The sequence below is a fragment of the Lagenorhynchus albirostris genome, chromosome 1, assembly GCF_949774975.1.
Source record: "Lagenorhynchus albirostris chromosome 1, mLagAlb1.1, whole genome shotgun sequence".
Lineage (NCBI taxonomy): Eukaryota > Metazoa > Chordata > Mammalia > Artiodactyla > Delphinidae > Lagenorhynchus > Lagenorhynchus albirostris.
Genome location: NC_083095.1, coordinates 142,066,487 through 142,089,568, shown reverse-complemented (window position 1 = coordinate 142,089,568; position 23,082 = coordinate 142,066,487). Strand labels below are relative to the sequence as shown.

The 23,082-nt window shown below is 45.7% G+C and overlaps 1 protein-coding gene across 7 annotated transcripts in view; it reads right to left on the bottom strand.

Moving 5' to 3' along the window:
* Positions 1 to 23,082, bottom strand: part of ADAMTS17 (ADAM metallopeptidase with thrombospondin type 1 motif 17) — a 349,273-nt gene that overhangs the window by 146,358 nt on the left and 179,833 nt on the right. For all 7 annotated transcript variants that reach the window (XR_009541664.1, XM_060155566.1, XM_060155578.1 and 4 more), the window contains 2 exons: positions 11,331 to 11,471; positions 9,222 to 9,372 (listed from right to left, as the gene is read on the bottom strand). Coding sequence is in view for 6 of the 7 variants with exons in the window: in XM_060155566.1 (XP_060011549.1) it covers positions 9,222 to 9,372; positions 11,331 to 11,471 (292 nt within the window). In the remaining variant the exon portion in view is untranslated. The remainder of the gene's footprint in view (positions 1 to 9,221; positions 9,373 to 11,330; positions 11,472 to 23,082) is intronic.

Sequence of the window (23,082 nt, the reverse complement as noted above, 5' to 3'; positions counted from 1 at the left end):
CCTTGGGACTGGAAGCACACCAAGAGAGAGATACTGGACCCTGGAGAGCAATTCCTGGAGGTTACAGGCTCCCAGAGTGGCAGGAGGAGTGGTGAGGATAGACAGGGACAGATGCAGAAAAGGACCTGGCAACGAGACTGTCAGCTAAACAGCATCTCCTCTACCACTGACTCCAGGAAATGAGTTGATGGAAAAAATGATATAGCTAACGTTTACTGAGCACCTACTGTGTGCTAAGTGCTCTAGTTCATTTGTTACTTAACTCTCATAACAACTCTATGCTCTGTAAGTAGAATTATTTTTCCCATTTTGCAGATTAGAAAACGGAGGCATAGAGAGACTACGTAACATGCTCAAGAGATGGAGGCAGGACATGACCCTGGGCAGCATGACTGGAGAACCCATCTTTTTAACCACTGTGTGATATGGACAGCACCTCCATGGTGTGCTGAAGGCCAGGAGAAATAAATGGAAAAGAGCAAAGGAGCGAACATTAGGTAGAAAAGAATGCATAAGACCCTCTAATGCTGATTACCATTCTAGACACTGTTGCCTTCCTGCAACAACTGGCTTATAGCTTCTGTGCTCAATATTTTTTTTAAAAAACAGCATAATATGCACATCTCAGTCCACTGTGCACGCCATGACACATTGGCACACCCCTGCTCAAGTCAACCAATGAGGCTGTTATGCATCACTTCCCAGCACCCTCCTTTCCCTGTGGGGCAGTCAGGCATGGGCTTTGGAACAGTGATGGTGGCATGTTTTGCTGAGATGCAGGAAGGATGGAGGGATGAGTGGTCATTACATAGCACCTTTCAACTAAGAATCTCCAGGAACCAGGTGAGGAGGGGGGACAGATAAATTTCTCTTTCATATTGAAAAGGGTTGAGGGCTTTGTGATGCCATGATCCTTGGCAGAACGTTGCCCTAACTCCCCACTTCTTGCTTCTGTCTCCAGTAGCAATGGCACACTCTTCCTCTAAGCTGATAATAACTACTTCCGGCCTTCTCACCCTCTGTTTCACCTGGCAGAATATCTGAGCTTAAATAGCTTTAAGTCTTGTTAAATAATGACTTTACTTTGCAAGTGACTTTGCTGACGTAGACAGGAGGAACTTGTAATCATAAAAAAAGATGGATTGGGCTAATTGCATAAAGTTCATTTACCCTTTCTAATAAATATTTACCATCCAATGTTTATAACTTTTAATGTTTGGACTTTCTTGAAATGCTTTATTGAATTAAAACCATCACATTACCATTGGCTAAAAGAGGAGACAGCTATATTTGCCAATAACTTCTGCAACAAATGCCAGCTATTGATGCCAATTTTTTTTTCCTTTGGTAGTTCATATTTCCACACACAGCTTTGTGCCTTACAATACCCGCATTCTGCAGACAGACATGAAAGATGCGATGATGATGGTGTGGGGATCTCCAGAGCCCTAGAAATGAAAATGGACTGTATCTTAATTTTTCTTCATTCTCTGGTATGCAAATGTTTGAGAGAGCAGAAATATTTGAAGCTAGGCTGCTCCCAAAGCAACTGTAATGTTTTTCCAAAGTTATTTACCCTATACCCTTGGATAAGGAAGTGGCTCTTAATTTTGTCTGGTCTTAAAATGGTTACGAATTGTGAATGCCAAAAGAAGAACACACACAGAAGCTCAATCAGAAGGAAGTTCAGTATTGGAAATTCCACCTAAAGAAGAGGAATAGTCACAGAAAGGCAGCCCTTCCCTTGGGGAGCAAATGCTGACTGGCCATTGCCTAGCAACCAGCACCTGGCCTTCTACTTTGAAGTATATGGTGGAGCCTGTGAACCCTTCTCAGAATAATATTGGTCAGTGAATAATTATAAAATACATAAGTTTAGCAAAAAAACAATTAAGTTCAAATATAATGCAAAATACAAATTTTTAATATAGTAACACATGTGTTTCCTTGTCAACACATTATATAAGATCTGGCCCTAGGTCTAATAACGACTGTAATTTTGAACTAGTCATGAGTGTAAATGATAATTCCAAATAGCTGCTACAACTTTCATGCAGTATGAAAAGGATCTGTGATTCCTAATCACGTGACAGTCACAGGTACTGCTGAGACTGCTGTGGCTTGTTGCCTACACTCATAATGGAAGGAAATACTCATTTTGGTTACAGGTTGGAGAAAAATAAGGATGTGATCTTTTCCCTATCCCTATTCACAAATCCTCTGAAATCTATCTGCAGACCCTAGCTCAGAACCCCTGCTCTTACACAATAACAAAGATGCGCCCATGAGAAACGTGATCCCCTGAGACCGTATCCTTTACCTTCCGCCAAGGATAAGATTTTGTTCCTCATAAGAGGCAGCAGCAAAATGAAAACTGCCCACCAGTAGTCATGGTGGTTAGTATTTTTCTCAAAATACAATCTATCCAGTTTCTTTTCTTCTTCTTTTTATGGTCTGTATTCCAGAAAAAGAAAAAGAAAATGTTCAACTCCTGAAGCAACAATGTGTTTTGTGGTTTCATTCCCTTGGCAGTGTCCACACTGTGTTACACCCCATTATTATTTTCTTTTCTGTAATAGGCTTATAGTTCTAGAAATGTTTTAAGACAGAAGATTCACACACATGCACGCACACACAACCCACTTGCCTCATTAATGTTTCTGTGCTTTTCCAAGCTACCCCCGAAGGCCCGGTGCAGGAATGCAAGCTGAGGGGGTTGCCAGGGAAGTCCTCCTCATGGACACAGCCTTGGGGGAGCCAGGGCTTGGGAACACAGACAGCAGCGTTCCCAACTGGCATGCATGTGTGTGGTTTTTAAGAAATTCCTCCAGATTTTTGGAGTTGTAATGTCTTCACGATATTCATTCCCCTAAAACTCCTGGCTATGAGTGTTGTCCTTCTTTTTCATGGCATCTAGTTGGTAGTAATTTTTTTTTCCTATTAAAAAGGTATAGAATTCTAAGGTGGCAGGCTTTTATTCTTTCAGTGCTTTAAAGATGCTGCTCCATGGTCTTTCTTCACTTGCATTGTTTCTAATGAGAAATATGTTGTCGTTCCTACCTTGGCTTATCTCTACATAACTTGTCTTTTTTCCTCTGGCTCTTTTAAGATTTTCTCTTCATCACCACTTTTAAGCAATTTGATTATGATGCGCTTTGGTCTGGATTTCTTCATGTTTCTTGGGGTTCATTGAGCATCTTGGATCTGTGGGCTTGTGATTTTCATCAAATTTGAAAAAACTGTCAGCCATTACTTCTTTAAATATTATTTTAGTCCTCTCTCACCTCCTTCAGGGCATCAATCACATGTCTTAGGCCACCTGAAGTCCCACAGTTCTCTTGTTTTCAGTCTTTTTTCTCGTTGTATTTCACTTTGGATAGCTTCAATTGCTTTATCTTCAGCAGTCATCTTCTGCAATCTCTCATTTGCCAGAAATCTCAAGCAGGGTATCTTTCATCTTAAATATTGTAGTTTTCATTTCTAGAAATACCAGTAGGATCTTTTCCATATCTTCCATATCTCTACTTAACATGTTCAATCTTTCTTTTTGCTACCTTCCTGAACCTGGAATATGGTTATAATTATTGTTTTAATGCCGTGGTCTACTAATTCTATCACCTGTGTCATTTCTAGGTCAGTTTTGATTGATTTTTCTCCTCATTATGGATGTATTTTCCTGTTCCTTTGAAGGCCTGGTAATTTTTTATTTGATGCTAGACATTGTGAATTTTATTTTGCTGAGTGCTGTTTTTCTATTTCTATAAATGTTTCTGAGCTTTGTTCTAGGACTTGTCTAAATTACTTGGAAACAGTTAGATCCTTTCAGATTTTGCTTTTAAGATTTATTGGGTGGGACCAGATCAGCATTTAGTGTGGGGCTAGTTTTGCCACTCTACTGATACAACACCCTTCTGTGTACATACCTGATGCCCATGTGAGCCTCAGAGATTGTTCCCTCTAAGATTTTCAGATGGTTCTTTTCCTGGCCTTGGGTAGTTTTCTCACACACGTGTTTCTCAGTACTAAACTGAAGATTTGTGCAGATCCTGTGCAGAGTTCTCAGGTTCTCTCTTTGTAAAGCTCTTTTGTCTATGGTACTCTACTCTGTGAACATAGCTGCCTCAGCCCCCCAGTACTCCTGGCTCTGTTTCTTCAACTCAAGAAGTCTGCTGCTTCTTCACAGCCCTCCCTCTCTATGCCACAGCCTGGAGACGGCCCAGGCAGTAAGCCAGGACAATCAGAGGGTTCACCTCATTTGTTTCACATCTCCCAAGGATCACAGTCCTTCCTTGCTTGATGGCCACTGTCTTGAAAATTGCTGTTCCGTATATTTCATCTGATTTCTTAGTTGCTTCAGGTGGGAAGATAAATCTGGTCCCTGATACTCCATCTTGGCTGAAGGCAGATGTCAGGATAAGAAATTTAAAGGCAATATTGGGACCATGATCATTTCATTACATGATATCCATTTCAATCCTCAAGGGCATTAAAGAATAATGATGGTTATAGAGATCAATTGGATTACACGACATTTCGGTTGGCGCTGAAGGTCTCTGGAGTTTTGTATAATGTTTAATTTTTCATGGCCCTGAGGAGTTCAATATAGAAAAATGCTGATCCGGGAGATGTACAAAGATAGATTAGTTCTGTGCCCCCATAGTGGGGAGCCAGTGTTATCCAGAAAGGTAACAGCAACACATTCATCAGCTCATATGATTGGGTGCTTACTTTGTGACAGACCCAGTTCTCAGCACCTTACGTGTATTAATTCACCAGGAGTCTCAGATTTTAACAATGAGGATATTAATTAATGCACACAGAGAGACACGGCCATTAGGAAGCAGGCTGCAGTCTCTCACTATCAGACTCGTACTGTCTTGGGAGGAAGCCACAGGAAAGGTTTGTATGAACGCTTGCAAGATATTTGACAGAGTCTTACATGTATGTTGGTGAACCAGATGGAGAAATGTGGACTCAGGCTTAGAGAGCCAATTCATTTTACGGGGAGGCCTGTAAGGGTTCCTCCCTCGCCTGTGAACGTGTCCAGTATCATCAGTGGTTGGGTGAAGTCACATAAGAACTTAAATTTACTGTTAGGGTCATGAATGGATTTCAGAGCAACACATACTTGAATATCTACTATGTGCCAGGCACTGGCTGAGGCAGTTGGAAAATACTGTTGAGGAAAAGTAAGATTATTACCCTTGAAGGATTTAAAATCTAGAAGAGAGAGATTATCAACACAATAGTCATATAAACAAGCAAATTATATAGCAGGTTAAAAGATGATAAGTTTATGAAAGCAGGGTTTTCCCTTAGGGGATCAGGAGATCTGGGTGCCACAAAGGTGGCAGGGGAGAGTTATCTGATGGAAATTTTAAATAGTGTGGTAGGCTTCCTTGAGGAGGTTACATATGAACAAACAAACAGACAAACAAAAGACTCAAAAAAGATGAGGGGCTCAGTCACGTGGACAACTGAGAGAGGACCGTCCAAGTGGAGGAAACAGCCAGCAGGAAGCAGAGTGCATCCCCACCAGGAGCGTGCCCGGTGGGTTCGAGGAAGAGGAGGAAGGGAAGTAGAACTGGAACAGAATAGATGAAAGGGAGTGAATAAGGGGATGAGGACAGGAGGAAGAAAGGAACAGTACAACATATGTGTGCCTCCTGTTATGCTGAACATCAACTGAAACAGACCTATAAGCGCACAAATGAGCAAAACACCAATCAAGCGAGCTTTAGAATCCCACAGGGTGGTGCCTGGGTGAGATTCCAACGAGGTGTCCCAGGGCTAGGGCAGCATCCCCAAGTCCTGGGTCCCAGCAGGCAACTGCCCCTCTCATCCACCAGTGTCTCGTTGACATTAGTATGACATTTTCCCCAGCATGAGAAGTTACCGCTTTCTAACTGGTATATTTGTGCTGAAGGAAGCACCACCAGCCTTGCAAGCAGGATGATCACCACCAGCTAAGGCTGATGCTGAGTCAGCTGAGCACCTCCACACCTCTAAGGAGTCACTCCTGCTGAGACAGGCTGGGACCTGGGACCTGGGACCCTCTGCTGCAGTGCTTGCACCTGGACAAATGTCTCCTCAAGCAACAAAATACAAAGAAACTATAAGGGACTAAAAATAACTGCGTGCAGACTTCCCGGGTGGTCCAGTGGCTAAGACTCCATGCTCCCAATGCGGGGGGGGGGGGCCCAGGTTCAATCCCTGGTCAGGGAACTAGATCCCACATGCCGCAACTAAGAGTTCGCATGCCGCAACTAAAAGATCCCGCATGCAGCAACTAAGACCTGGCGCAGCCAAATTAATTAATTAATTAAAAACAAACAAACCATGTGCATGCGCAGTTGGGGCAAATTCTGTACAGCAAGATACAAAAAGACCAAAGCAAATCAACTGCCACTTCTGAAGAGCCAGGAACAAAAAACAGGGTGTCGGGAGCAGAAGCAGGATACTGCACATGCTCCCTGCACACAACACCACCAAAGGGGTGGTCAAATCACCTAGGCCACCCCTCCAGCCCGACCCCTGGATCCATCCCTACCCTCACCCCATATAATGAAACCTCAGGGAGCGAGCAAGCAAAGGAACCTGTTACTTGTTCTCACTACCCCCATGCTGTAGTAGGGGCCCCAATAAAGCCTCGCCTGAATTTCTTGTCTGGCCTCTGATCAGTTTCTATTGATTAAGGAGGCCAAGAACCCTGGTCGGTAACACTGCTAGGATTTGGGGAGGAAAATGTCAACTTTGTTTTGGTACTGGTGGAATTCTCAAGGAAAAGGCAAGCAGGAAGGGATATTTCGTGGTTTTTGGTGAGCTGTAGGAATAAATGTTCAGCTGCATTTTAACTTACAAACGATCTCACTTTATATAGTTGTATTTTGAGCTTCTAGGGAGAAAGGAGCAACACAGCTGAGCTAAACATACTTTGCTGACCTCTCACTGTCCTCTTCAAACAAAAAGTTGCTAATGAAGGAAAATAAAATACCAGGTTACCTTTCTCTCCTTTGGAATCTGTCTTTGAATGAATGGAGCCTGCCTTTTCTCCTGCAGGAATAGTCACACCTGGGCTTGGTCTTCAGCCCATCCCTTTCTGGCTGATGACCTTGGTCCATTACCAAGCCTCTCTCAGCCTCTGTTTTCTCATCTGCTAAGTGGAGTTCAAAGCCCCTGCCCTCAAGGGTTGCAGTCAGGGTTTCATGTGACAGTGCATGGGAAGAGTCTAGCCTAGAAGATCATGAGCCACCAGTAGTGGTACCTCCCTCCTCCTATCTCTCCTCACCCAACTGATGTGCAACAGCCTGGCTCCTAGAAGGCAATGGCTGCGGCTCTTTGGGAGGAGCCTCTGTCCAGCTCCCACCCCAGTTAATCCTGTTGGCCAGGGAAGACTCCACAGTGGGCAGAGTGGCCACTGTGTGTCCGCTGACTCAGCTGGGCGCTTCCCTCTTCTCCGTTCTGGGTGCCCGGGGCACGTCTACCCTTCTCGAATGCTCGGCATCCTCTACTGGGGTACCATGCACATGGATCTCCTGTGCATGGTACCATCAAACGACCCTCTGAAACCTGCCCTCTCTGATAGTTCTGTGCCATCATGCACTTTAAGTGACTGAAGGCTGGGACAGACAAACAGGATGCCTCTTGGCCAGCCTATGGTACATGAATGAGTGCCTCAATGGTCAAGCCTCAACGGTCAAGGCTGATGGTGAGCACCAGACATCGTAGCAGACCACTGGGGATGATCGGATCCGGGGGCTGGTCCCATCTCCCCAGGGAGGTGTCCTTCAACCCAGCCGTGGCTGGGTGTGAAGTGGGAGACAGCTTCCTGTTACCAGGGCCTGGAAGAGACCCTTGCTGGCACCTCCACAGGGGAACGGAAGAGGAAGACTCAGGACAACCCTGTGAATAAATGCCCTTTGAGGAAACAGCTAGCAGGAGGTGCTAGGTTGGTTGTGAGGCACGGCCCTTTTCCATACTCCACACAATGGCAGGCAGTGCCCCACCTGCAGATTCCACCAAGATTTCCTGAACCAATTCACGCATAGCCAGGAAACGCTCAAGAGGCAGCATCCCGCCTCCTGGAGTCCAGGCTGACCTGCTGTGCTGGCCGGGATCCCGGGGTCTCATTTTGAAGGCACAGTCCGGGTCTATCCATCTGTCTTGGAGTTGCTCCCGTCCTGAGTTCTTGCTCTGGGCACCCATCCAGCCCTGCAGGCTGCCTCCCTGGGACTAGATGCTGCCCTGAGCTCCAGGCCGACTGCCACTGGGTGGCTCCTGAGTCCCACACATCCCAGGCTGGTTCTCCTGCTCCTGTCCTCCTGCCCCATGATGGTGCCGGCTCCGCATCCATCCCTGAGCCAGCTGCCAACTGCTGGCTGAGCCACAGGCTGCTCTGGCTCTCCACTGGGGCTCCAGCATGGAGACAGCCTGCCCCAGGGCCTGAGCACATCACCCCCACCCACAGAAGTGGCCCAGCTGTCTGCAGTACGGTGAGAAAGTGCACCCTCTGGGGGTGAACAGACTTGAGTCAAATCCTCTACTTATCTACTGGCCAAGCCATTCTGAATGATCAGTTCACCCCTGAGGCTTGATGTTATCATCTGTACCCTGGCAGTAACCTCGGGAGTCTGTGGTAAGGGTTAATTGATATCAGGCACATTGGAAGCTTTAGGGCAAAGCATGTGGGCATTGTTCAGTAAATGGTAACATTTTAATGGGGTTATTAATACTATTATCATATAATCAATTTATTTATTTATTTGTTAAATGTTCTCTATATGACACTCTCCAACGTCCAGTAGTTTTTAGCTCTCTTCTATATCTGTGCCGGGTTTGATATCACCTCCAAGAATAGGCTAATTTACTTTTTCCTAGTGTCTTACTGTTTCCACGTTAAGACAGGCTACTAAGAAAGAAATACCTTTGGATTAAAAAACAAAACAAAATAAAACATTAGGCTATTGGTGTCAGCAGTAACTCTGAACCATCCCCCTGCCTATGTGTGCATGTGTGTGTATGTGTTCATGCACATGTATGTGTGTGGCTCACTCTGGGTGCCCCGTGAAGCTGTTCATGAGGTATATTCGTGTGCATGTATGTGTATGCACGTATGCACATATGTTTGTGTGTGTGTGTGTGTCGAGTGTAAATGCCTGTATCCTCCCACAGAAGCCAGGTGCTCCTTCCTGAGCCAGCCTTCCCCTCCTGAGGCTGCTTACCTCCATGTTTCTGCAGAAGGTGGCGTTGGTGCCGAAGAGGATCTGGCACTGCTCGTTGGCGCTGTAGTGCATGCCTGGCAGCTTGTGGGGCAGGCGCACTGCGTGCTGGCTCCTGGGGTCTGTGACCAGCAAACAAGTGCTAACTTTTGACCTGAAACAGCCAAGAGGCAAGTTGGTTTGCAAATGTACCACCCAGGTTTTTGTCCTGCTTTTTCAGTCACTGAGAAACAGGAACCTCCAAATTATTTATGGAGAGATGACCAGGCACCAGACACATGGGCTGCACTTTTTGCTCTTTTTCCACATAGCTGAATGCAGATCTTTACTCGGGAGGCCATGAGAACTGGGCAACTAGGAAAGGGCCTGGGCTTATCACCCACATGGCTAATGTATTTTTGTCAGGGAGTCTGAGTGCTTTCTTGGATGAAAATGCTTTTGAAATAGAGTTCTATGATATTTTCTTAGAATGTGGCTTTAGCAAAAGTCACTATGAATAAAGAAACAATTGGAGTAGGGTTGTTTTCTTTTAAATAAATAAATAAATAGGCAAGCTTATTTCCAATTCTGTAGATTTTCTTGGGGGGCCATGGCTGCTGGCTGGTCCAGATGCCCCACCTGGCCATGAAAGTTGGCTGGTGGCACACTGTGCAAAGGACTTGGGGATTTCAACCAGGATGGAAATGTTCAGAGATGTTGAGAACAGCTCTGAAAAATTAAACTGGGGGTTGTGTGGCTGTGGCTCCATTAGGAGTTAAATACTTGAATGCTTTTATTTTTTAATTCCTAAAGCAAGGCAGATGGTAGTAAAAAGAAAACCCAGCCTCTTGCCAAGATTCTTGAAGAAAAGAGTTGCACGCACGCAATACACACAGGCTGATACTGGTTCACCTCTCCTGGGCTCAAACTCATGGGACACTTCAACAAAGTCAGTGGGACCAGTACTGTATATGTGAGCAGATGAAAATACCTTTGTTTCACTGACCCTTCTGGGTAAAATGAAATAATGTCAAGTGGCTTCCAACATTGCATTATGATTTGGTGATACAAGTACTCAGTAGGAAATAGACTACATTAAAACTAATGAGGCAATTTTTAAAAATTATTATTTTTATTTATTTATTGGCACACCAGGTCTTAGTTGCAGCACGTGGGATCTTCGCTGTGGCATGTTTAGTTGCAGCATGCAGGATCTTTAGTTGCAGCATGCATGTGGCATCTAATTCCCCAACCCTGGATTGAACCTGGGCCCCCTGCATTGGGAACGTGCAGTCTTACCCACTGGACCACCAGGGAAGTCCCTAATGAGCCCATTTTTAAGCCCTGTGTACCACGTAGTTTCCCAACCACAGGAAACCTCATGAAAGAAGACCCAGGATGAAGCCAGAGTGATGCCTTTGGTCCTCCTCCCTGAGTTCACTGGGCACTCCACTGTGTTGTTGGACAGCTCTGTGTGTAGGAGAGACTCACTGACCCCTTCAGTCACCATGGGGTGTAGAGATGATGCAATTAAGTGGTGAAACAATCAGGGTCTGCCTGTCAAACCTGTAAGTTCAGCCCTGAGGCCCTGACACTAAGGGATCCACATTGTATATGAGCACAGACTCTGTCTGACAAAGTTCTGACATCAGATGGCCAATTCTTCCACGGAAGTCTGAGAATGGAGTGATGCAGACATATTCTGGAAAGAAAGTGGCTATGAGATAAACTCATCCCAGTCCCACAAGTGAGGAAGGTGAGCAAGCCCTCCTCCCAGCAGATGGACTCCTGTCCAGGGAAGCAGCCTGAGTGTTGTGGAAATGCCCTGTTCTACAGTAGCCAAAGTGTGTCACTAGGGTGGTGCCCACCCACAGTCAAAATAATGCAGAGAAGTGAAATGAAATCTTGTCAAGATACAGTCACTGCATTGACATTTCCATCGATAAGTTTTATGATCACCAGCTGGGTGCCCAGTGTCATACCAGATGCACACTTGGGAGGAAGCTTGACCAGCTGAGAATTCTAAGAGATTCACTTCTGCTCACACTGACTGAGACTCCAACTATCGTGTCTTTAGGAAGTATTGTAGTACTTTCTATTGCATTGATTGCACAGAACAATTCAAGGACTTACTTGAGGAAGTTTTCAAGGTCATCTCGACTGCAGGAGGACCAGGAGAGGTCGCTGGGGTTCCGGCCTTTCACCCACTCTCCCGACATGATGTGGGACCTGCCAGCGCAGGAGGAGTGGTCGTCATCGTGGTTCATTCCCAAGCTGCCCGAGGGAAAGGAGGGGAGAGGACACTCATTACAGGCTTCTCATCTCCTCATCCAGGTTCTAGCACACTATGCTAACCTAAATCATGTCTTAAACACAAAAGGTGGCACAGGTGATACCTGGTTTTCTGCCACTCTCACAGAGCAGACCAGGAGTCACAAGCTTATAGAGAAATAGAGAGGGTGATGACTTGCTTACCCAGTGAATGAAGACTGATTGACCATGTAACAGACAGCATTCACAAAACAAATGAATAATAAATGAATGAACCAATTACATTAACTGCAATATTATAGTTCTGATGATTGGACTTGCTTTTCCACATTAACATATCCTAGCATTAATGATCTAGTGTTTCACTGCCTGCAGAGAAGTCACTATGCTAACGTGTAGTGGGAACCAACCAAGACTTTGACTTATGAAAACTCATGAACAATTATGGCTTTTCTTTCATATCACTATAGCTGGGTCCACCAAGATCATACCTGTCACCTTCCCACCCAGTTGTACCTGGAAGACACCAGGATGCTGGCTTAGACGAGGGAGGCTGACATGCAATGTGAGCTGAACAATGATCTCAGTTCACATACATGCTGTCAGTGGGGTAAAGCCGAGACACAGAACACACGTGATCAGGTGGCCCACAGTCTGCTGACCCATGACTTCCAGGGGAGAGACTCACTGTGCATAAGGATTGCTCACTCTTTGTCAACAGCCCCGTGGAAAACACACACACTTCCATTCATTCAAACATATTTATGAGAGGTTTCTCGAGTGCTGGGAATGGACTAGAAGGAGAAGAAACAATGGTGTACAATAAGCCATCCCTGACCTCAAGTCAGCGTGGGAGAGGAGACAGACACAAACAGAGGTAATTATGAAAAGAGGTTCTAAATGCTTCTCTGCAGCCATATTTTCCCAGTTTTCCTCATACGTCTCTGACCATCTTTCATCAATTCCTCTGTGTTCTTGCTCTGCACACTCTCAGGCCACTCCATGCTCCTATACAGAGAGGCTCCCTTGGCCACCCCCACGTGGAGCTGGATTAGCTGATGCCACCCCCGTCCCTGGAACAACACGGTCTGGCATCCGAGCTCCTGCTCCAGGCAGGCAGGGCCCCGTCTGGTCACCCACACGTGTCTGTTCCCATAGTTGAGGGTACGCTTACCAAGGGTCAACAGTATTTATACTCAAACCTATTTATGTCAGTAGTTCTGTTGCTTCAATCAATACATGTGGCTACATGTTGTGTTAACCAACGAAATATGAGAATAAAAGTTAAGTTGTTTTCATAAAGACTAATTTAGCTACTAGCTACAATAGGCTGCCAAGTTGGGTGTGGGCAGACAACTGTAAAAGATGAGGAAAAAATAACAAAAATCTGCCCCTAGACTGCTTCACATGGGTCTTTCAAATTCTGCTGAATCTAAAAAAGAAAAAAAGAAAAGGAAAGAAACTGGATTTAAAGTCATCACATTATAGTTGTGGTTTCTGTGAAGGTTATGGAAGCCCAATCGGCTTCCTTCAAAGAAAAGGCTTTCACTCCCACCACAAAACCGGTGAAAAAAATGAACGTTTTCATGGCTTAAGTTAAAACAAAATGACAAAATGTTTAAGAACATAGGTATAATTTCTTTACATTTCCCCATTTGAACCAATTTTTTGGTTAATGGGTCAGCTGACCAACAACTATCCTGCTATCTTGTCAGAAAGGAAAGCTTCTGCAGTGCCGCCTACATGTTGGCTCCACCTTCCCCCCTCAGTCCAGGCCTCTCCTGCCAAACCTCTCCCTGAAAAATGCCCGCTCCTGGGATTTCCCACAGGCTCTTCCACCCCACCAGGTGCCCTCAAGGCAGCTTTCCATCCCAGCCTATCCACGAGTGACTGGCACAGAGCAAGCACTCTAAATATTTATCAAATGGATTAACTATTTAATGCAGCAGTAAACATCAAAAAATCGGAGGATCCTCATGCATGGTATCTAGGGTGGCAGCAGCTTGCTCAACAGAAAAATGAAAACCATCTCTGGGTAGATGCAGTCTTGCTCTCCTTCTGAGATGTCAAGAATCCATCCAATTAGGGTTAAGTAGAGAACCAAGAAATTATCAGATACATCTGACCAATAAGAATAATTTTTCAATGTCATTACTCAGGTTTTTATATTTTTTCCTGCTTGATATCTATATCTTTATCTGTACCTGTATCTGTATCTATAGCTACATCTATACCTATATCTATATCTATATCTATACCTCTATCTCTGTTTCAGGAAACATAGGAACTGACTGGTTTTTCAACTGCATGTAGCAAAGGATATTAAAAGTCAGCTTAAATTTGATTTAGGGTTTGACTTGGTATCTATAAATAAAAGTGGTGATAGTGTTTTCAAATGGGTAGATCTGAAAATGTTGATGGCTTTCAGGGAACTCTGCCGTACGTGTAGAGGTTACAGAAATACACCGTCTCATGAGAAAAATGGCTCCAACCTCCATCTCTAAGGACATAGTGTAAGCACAGCATGTGGAGCAGGTCAAACTGCATCACTGCAGACCCTGGAGAATCCAATCCCAGGGAGAATTAACACACTATCCTAAACCCTCTCCCACCGTCCTGAGCAGCCACCAGATGCTCCCTGTTGTTTGGGAAACCACATCAGAGGAGATCCAAGCCCTGGCAGAATGGCCTCGCCACACATGGAGGAATGTTTCACTTGTGACATGCTTCCAACTTTTCTCCGGTGATCAAGCTGCTTGTAAAATCAAAGAGGTTCTTTCGCCCACATTCCAGACCCTGCTGGCCAGAGAACCTGGTCTCTCCAGAGACAAAACTATGTTTACAAAAGTGCTGAGAAACGCTGACTGCGCCCTCGACACCCCTATGCCTGCAGGGTGTTGTGTTAACGGTTCATTCTGCCAGCCCCCAGAGAAGGACTTCCCTAAGGAATGTTCCAGTCAGCAGGATCAGCCAGGAGTGCAACTCTTGGGCTTTCTGGAGCTTGTCTCTAATACAGATTGTGCTTGATCTGGTTTAAAATGTTCAAATGCTAACCAAGTGCCTCATAAATTTACAGTTTGCTGAACTCGCATTGGGGTGGGAGTCCTGATATTTGAGGTCTACATAAACTACGGTTTAGGCTATTTTTAGTTTAAGTTAAAGATCACTTGACTGAAAAAATTCATGTTATTTTAGGTTTATGTCTGTGGTAACATTATATTTAACAAAAACATGTAGCATTAAGCACACACAGTAAGTGACTGAGATTAAGGACACAGACGGGCCTCATGTCACATGTGGTCCAGATTTATCAGACACAATAATAACTTAATGGCCTTGAGTAGATTTTATCTTAAAACAAAAGAACACATTGCTCTGAAATTGCTTCAGGAAATCCAATATATACCATGTGGGGATTCTGAAAGGCAATGCTCCCCCTGTACTAGGTTCACTCCAAACCCTGGAAGGCATCGGGGATACTAGGTGTTCTGGGCCTGGTACCTGTGCCATTTTGGATGCTTCAGTTTTACCTGGCTCAGAGCCTGTCTGTCTGTCTTTTGGACACTTTGGTGTTTTGATGTCAGGTTTGCGAGCCAGGTCTGCCTCCCCTCAAAGTACTCTTGGCTGTGTTTGTAAAACGAGTGCTTGGGGTGGAATGAAAAACCCAGGAAATGGCTCCCATGAGGGGACCCTCTCCAGTGGAGGGGTCAGGGCTGGTCGGAGTCCTGCTTCAGTCGCCCTGGGGGCATACTGCCTGCTAGTCCCTTTTCAATAAATGTTTACTGACTCTATAATAACAGGAATGGCCCATGGCAGTTTCTAGGAGATGACAGGCAGGTTTGTATTCATTATTGTTAATTAATTAAATAATAATTAACACCTCAGCATTACACTAGAAGGGAAATTCTCTACTGCCACTACCTCTTTGCCAAGAACCAGACTGTGCCCCCAAACTGTAGCTACACAGAAACTTTATCTACAAGGGTCAAAAGTCACCAGGGGTACCAGGCGACACTCATTTATACAGGTTGAATAACAGGGTTAATTGTCAGGATCATCAATAACCCCATTTATAGGGAACATAGCATCAACATTCTCTCACCTCAGAGAATTTTTTCCTTTTATTTTTATACAGGAAACTGAGCTCACCAGCTTGTAGGGATTCAGGAACACTGCAACTACCAGAGTAGATCTAGGGCCTCCACCTCCACCACATACAGGACCATCATAATACAAATAATCTTAAAACACCATGGAATTCTGAATCACTACTGGGTAAATAACAACCAATATAGTGTTGGTGTTCAGTGCATTTTGCTATAATGGATAACATCATAGTAGGTGAAGATGGATAAGGCACATTACAGTATATAGTATATATCTCTCTTAGCTAGCCAAAGTACTGAAATCACAAAAACACTCACGTTTTCAGGTTTATATAGATGGGATTTTGATGTCAAGTATGAGTCAGGTCTGGCCTTCCCTCAAAGTAGTCTTGCCTGGGATTGCATGTGTTTGTGTATAAATATATGCATACACATACACACACACACACACACACACACACACGAGATCCACTTCAAATGGGCCTTAAACTTTTAATTTAACAAAAATTCAACTAACTGGGATGAGAGATAGAAAAAGAAAACAAAGCATGGGCAATTCCATCCCCTACTCTGGTCAATGAGCATGGGTGCATGCATGCGTGCATGCATGCCTGTGGCCGTGCACCCTCAGGAGGATGGTATGAAATCCCCCTTTTCATGTAGAAGTAGAGCACTGTATTTGAAAAGGCCTGGCTTGGAGTCAGACTAACCCGAATGAAAATTCCAGCTCTGCCTCTTGAGGGAACAGCGTTACACCTCTGAGCCTCTGCTTCCTTATCTATGACTAAATAGGGCTCATGGTATTTAATGTCATTCATTCATTCAACAAATACGTGTCAAATGCTCTCTATGACAAGATGCTGTCCCAGATGCCGGCACAGGCAAGGCCCCTGCTTCCAGAAAGTTTACATTCTGAAGGAATGGGGATGAGCATTCCTCATGGTCAAACAGACACCAAAGCGCCTGGCAAGTAGTGGGATCTGGAAGAGATGAGAGTCTTGCTGCTTCTAAGCACATGTCTGAGTGAAGGAATGCTGGCTGTGCCCAAGCTGAAAACTCAGGTGCCCTCAGAGAGCTGGGAGTTAATGAGGGAAGCGGGGAGAGGTCACACAAAAGGGAAGGGAGGCTCATGGCAAGTTGAACAGTTTTTACCCTATCATATGCCTTTAAATTCCATTTCTCTTCTGCAACGAGCTAACTGAACAGAACAGGCCTGTTCTGGCAGATATGGCCCAGGGACTGAGAGAATGGGACCCCTGAACAGAGGCTTCATGGAAGCCTTAGCAGCCCAACTGCTCTTGGCAGGCGGTCACCCCATCCAGGACAGCTGTGAGGATAATCACAGACAACCACCAGTCTACACCATGTGTTGCCTTCACAGGAAAAGGGTGATGGTGGTAGCCTGTGGCATAGCTCCCTGTTTCTCTTTGTCTCCCAGCAGCAGGTCCACTCCTGCTCAGCTTCCTGTGCATCCCACAGCCTGGGTTTGGTGAAGGCCTGAGGGATGCAGGCCCTGGGGTTACAGCTGGGTCATCTCAGTGAAAAGCTGTCTCCTGGCCCAAATAGCTCCTATGGGCTCACCAGCCCCTGCAGCTGTGGTCCTGCTCCCACATGACGAAGGTGGTCCTGATACAGTGAGATGGTCTTGCCCTCCTCTGCTCCACCGGCTCTCAGAGCAGGCTGGGCACACGGTAGGGCTCAGTTAATGGCTGTGAAGTGAAAGCAGCACACGAGCATCTAGGTCTACATAACAGCCCACTAGCACACAGAACAGAGGCTACTTTTGGCGCCCTTCCCCCCACTGCCTCATTGGCATTCATCATTGGCATGAGGGGATGGCCCCCAACATAAGCACAAGAACAAACAAGCGGCACCTCCTCGGGAGGCTCTCAGCCTCTTCCTATGATGCCCCCACTGCTCAGAGCATTCCATCAGCCCATCCAGAGCCAATGCACGCAAACATGTGTGTTGTTACTTCCATAGACTTGGAAGTCAAATGACGTTTGCAAATTTTACTTAAAAAAAAAAAAAATCCATAAAGCCATGTTGATTTTTGCCTGGGAAAGTAGTCTATAGAAGGGGGGAGGGGGGTGTCTGAAGCTGTTTCCAGGTAGAAATTCCAAAGCAGTTTAGAATGATGGCTACATTGATGAAATAAGGATATACCCTCCCAAGGTGAATGACTATTTCGGAGGGGACAATACTGATTCAGGTGAAAAGGCTGTAGGGTGTTAAGAAAAAACTCTGCCTCTGTCAAGGCGAGGAGAGTGAGTGGAAGGAATAAGCCAATTCTCCTTCCCTCCTTTCCTTAGTCTTTTTGGAGGACTTTACTCTTCCATATGATTTTGGTTTGTCAAGTCCTTTTAGTTTAGGATTGTACTGATTAAATTGATTAATTTGGGGAGAACTGGCATCACTGAAGTTTTGAGTCTTGCCATCCTGGGACATTAGGGTACCTTTTCACTTTTTCAGGCTTTCTTGAATGCCCTTTGGCAAAGTTTTGTAGTTTGCATCATCGAGGTCTTCCTTTTTTTTTTTTTTTTTATCAGGATCATTCCTGGGTATTTCCCACCTTTGGCTGAAGTTGTGAACGAGGTCTGCTTTTTATTCTTCTGTAACTGATTACTAATTGTGTATAAGAAAACCATGGATCACTGTATGTCTTGTGATTTGCACCCTGATGAACACTCACTGGCTCCAACAGTTTGCCAGATGATTCTCTTACAAAATGCAGATAATGACCACTTTGCCTCTTCCCTTTCAAGATTTACATCTCATTCCTTGCCTTATGAAGTTTGATGGACTTCAAAAACAATGCAAAATATTAGTTAGAACATGGGAACCTTTATCCTGTTCCCAAAACTAATGGAAATGCTACCAATATTTGCACACTGGATACAGCTGTTCTAGATTGCTTACAGCTAGGTTAACTGGGTCAGCTTAAGGACACTTTCTTCTAAATAATCATTTTAAGTGGGCTTCCTTGTTAGCATTTCAAAGGAAATACTAAAGAAAGTCTGACAAAGTGGACAGAGCGATGGTCCAAAAAGACAGAGGCCATGGTTGATGTTAAAGACCTGCCCAGATTCTTCTAGGGAGCTGAGGCAAAGCTCCTAACTCCCCAGGCCTGTCCTCCTAGCTGGGAAGTGAGGGACTTGAACCAGGGGTTCAAGGGGTTTTCCAGTTCAAAATGGAATCATTTTGTGATTCTGATCTAGAAGACTGAGCACAATGGTAAGGCAGAGTTGCTATTCATTCTTCCAATAAGAGCTGGGTGGGCCCTATCTTGCACCAGCACTTTCAGGGCACCAAGTACACAACAGTGAGGGGCACAAGCAGCCCTGCCTGTAGGAAGCCCACAGTCTGGCAGTGATCACAGACAAGTCAGCAAGTGCTGACCAGCACTGTCCAGTATAACCTTCTGCGATGATACAACAGTCCCTGTGTGACTATCCAATACAGCAGCCACTGGCCACATGTGGCCATGGAGCATTTGGAATGTGCTAGTATGACTGAAGAACTGAAACTCTGATTTTATTAAATTTTAATTGAGATAAATTTAAAGGCCCACATGTGGCTAATTGCTACCACACTGAACTATACAGGCAGAGACAAGAATCTGATTCAACTAACCTGAGTACCACCATTGTGCTAGGAGCTGTGGATGTCATCACGTTGGTACAGGAGTATATCCAGGCCCACAAATTACTTACAGGCTTACAGATACTTAGAGAAATAAGACAACCTGATGACACAACCGGAGAAGACTCAGTGCCAGGTGTAGACATCAGAAGCTGAAAGCCATGGGCATTCAGAGGGGGGAGACATGTTGTCTCATACTGACTCTTTGTATGACCTCATGCCTATTTTTCCTCCAGAATGGTTGTACTAACAGTGCCATCTGTGCTCAGACCTCCAAAGCACAGGGCTGTGGTGTGATGGATTAGAAGGGAAGAAACTAGAGATCTACAAAGGCTTTATAGAACATCCAAGAAAATGAAAGAACGTCAGCCTAAATTGCTTCAGACCATGATATCTGAAGAGAGGGATTCTCTAAATGCCTTCCCACGGAGGCCTCTTATGTGCCTTTAAATCTGGGACATTCTCAACTTCAAATGAATTTCGTCAAAGAATGGCATAAGATCATGTGCCTTCACTAACTGAAAAAGTGAACGGTGGGTTGTAATAAGGCAAAACAAAGGAGATATTCCTATTGCTAAAAAGTTCTCTGAGGCTCTCCTTAGCTCTTTAAAGGAAGATAATCTATTGAGGAAACATTTTTATTTCAAAAGAAAACTTCACGAAAGCACTAAGCTCTTCTAAAATTAACCACTGACACAGTGAATGTCATCCCGGCCCCACAGCCGTCATCCCTTCTGTGGCCTGCTCTGGGCCTGGAGTGCAGAAGGGCTCCCGGGAAAGGGCCTGACATGACCTGCTGAAGTCCAGAATGCCATGAAGCCATGTAGACGCTATAGCAGCACCAACAAGGCTCAGCCCCCCTCCCAAATTGCACGATGATTCACTGGGACCCCTGGTCTCCTTCAAGTCTGCAGTGGGCCTTCCTTTAGGCCCAGATGCACTAGATGGAGGCCCATGTGAGGCATGGGGAGGGTTCTGAGGACACAGGCTGATGTGGCATAAGTGGGTCTGAGCTTGTGGCTCCACTCACCCCTTGCCAGTCTGCCAACAGTGTCCTGCAGTGCTGGGGAGACCAACCCTGAATTTTGGTTCCAGGTTGGCTCTCTGAGAAGACCACATGCCTGGCTTATCAAGCAAGAACACAGCAAGGGAGCTGAAGAGTACAAAGTGTTTCCTTTCGTGCAATGTACTTCCAAGGTTCTGCCGAGGAAAGTCTGCCCAAAGAGAGGGCTCACGGAATCACAGCACGTAGGTTGTTGAAGGAAACTGGGAAATTGGGTGAAAGTCAGAAGAATATGCTTTCTGCTTCTTAGCCTAAAGTGTAATTCATCTAAGGGTGCTGCAGGCACCAGACTGAATAGGGCAGGAAATGGAAAGATGGCTAAAACCTTCCAAAGAAGTGAATCTCGGGCTAACATAGACTACCCTCCAGATGTCAAGAAGGAACTGTCTGTGCACAACGGAAAGAAAACTGATGTGTAAATGGGGAGTGATCTCTCAAGTTTCAGGGAAATCTATAGCTGCCACGAATCCTCCGTAGCTGTCCCCTGCGGAGTGCTTCAGAAGGTCAAGGTCAAAGCTCCTGGTCCCTCTGGGGCCCATACAGCAGAGCTCTGCAGTGAGGTGGAGAAGGGCAGAGGGTGGCGACTCTTTCCCTTCCCCCACCATGTCCCGGGCGCGGGGTTACCTGTCTGCTCCTGCCCTCCTCATGAAGTCCCTGGTTCAGAGGAACATTCCTTTCCTAGTCCCCAAAGTACTTTGCATTTTAACACCATCAGCCTCAGCATATCCATCCAGAGGAGTGACTATCATGGCAGGTGTGTCGGGCATTGTGGTGGCAGATGGAGCAAAGAGGGGCAGAAATGATGTTGGTATCACCACCACGGGCTATGTGCATCTTAGGGGCGGGAATTCATACACTCATTCATCTGCTGAAGGCTGCTGCTCACTGAGGTCTGAGCTGGGGAAGCCTCAGAGGATTTGGAGGGCTGGAACAGATACCCTAATCCCTTCTAATCATGCCCTCATTCATCCAGACTCTGCTTCATCCAGACTCTGCTATGTGTCACGTGCCAGGCACAGCGCTGAGCACTCGTGTGCCCACAGGACACATATCTAAGGTGCAGACCAAGGTGGGTCCCTCTCAACACAGATGCTGAAAGGCACACTAAGAGCAGGAAAAATATTGAGAGAGCAGGGGAAGGAGGTGTGATACACAACAGAGACCTCATACCCAAGAGTTGCGGGGGTGGTGTGGGGCGTGCCCGGAGGGCAGAGAAATAGCGTTTTCAGCATGCCAGGCAGTGCATGTTGCATACATCAACTATTATCATCCACACTTCACAGATGAGGGAACTGAGGCAAAGAGGTTGAGAAGCTCTCCCAAGGTCAAACAGCTGATAATGGCCAAGCATAACTTGAGCCTGGACAGTCTATACTCCAAATCTCCATGCATGGCCTGGCTCTTTGAGGATGAAATCTGCCCCCAGACCCAAAGGAGGGCAAAGGATGGGAACCAGCCAACTCCTGCCGGAGTGGTTGTCTTAGAGGTTGGGGGCCAGCAGGAGCCCTCAGGAGACCGTGGATGGCACGGAAAATTCCTCTTAGGGTTAGCAGCGGAGAGCCTGCTTGAGAGCCTTCAGACCTGGAGGGGCTCAAGGTCTGCTCTCAGGGCACTGAGACTTCCAGCAAGACAGTGTGGAGAGGAGAGGGGCTGCCAAGTATGGACATGGCTTCGGGGAGCAGAGGTGCTGGGGAGCGGCCAAGAGCTTTTTCCTGGACCCAGCTTGGAGGAATCACACCTCTGTTCTCCGGGCACCAACCTGTAGCACCTGTGACATTCAAGAAGGGGATTCAGACTTGGTCCCCATCTTCTTAGATGCCCCCCCGGATCTTTATCTAAAGCACAACTCTGAGACATTACTAGCAACAGTCCTACCCTCCCACCTCCCATTTACACCTGAGGCTCAGAGTGTGATGGTGGGAGAGGAAGACAGACGTACCTGGGTCCATGAGATGCTGGGTGGGCGCAGTGTGTTCTGGGAATAACGCCCAGAGTGTGGGGTCAGGGTTGGGAACCTCGAAGTGCTCTGCAATATTCACCCTGCCTCTCCTTTTTGGTACTTGAAAATTTTGCACATTAAAAACATACTGCCAGGAAATTGATGCTCAGGATATTAATTCCTTTTCTAGTTGAGACTCAGGCTCTAAAGAACCACAGGAGTTGAGACGTTAAGGGCTCTTGAAACCCTTCTGTCTGCATCTAAGTGGAATCTGGAGCCCAGAGAGAGGTGACCACCCAACACCACACAGCCAGTTGCAGCAAGTTCTTCCTGGAACCAAGGGTCTCCCGCGTTCTGGTCTGAAATCAGATTTCTGGTCCACCTCACAGGTTCTGCCTTCATCCAACCCAGCCACCCTGTGAATGGGGATTGGACCTGGGTCTAGAGGATTGAGAAGACAGCAAATTGGAAATCATTCAAAGGTCATCTACAGACTGCAGGATGAAATTTGGTTTGGTTTTGAAAAACCTCAGTCAGCCCTCAAAATGACCATCTTTTAGAAGCATTTACTTAAAAGAAATGCTCTAAATTCATTAGTTTTATATTGACCTTTTTCCCCCCAAAGAAACAAAAGGACAGTGAATATTCATTTCCTTTTTAACCATTGACATCTCTTAACTAGACAAGATTATTTTCAATTCCACCTAGACTTAGCAACTTTGCTTAGAAGTGTAGATTTAATAAGCTTTCCACTCATAAACGATAACAACTGCCTGATTTCTCAGGGAGAGTTTTTCTCAGCCAATAGGAGAAGGCCTGGTGTGGAGTAGCTAAAATAACTGTATGGTAGAAATTCAGAGACAA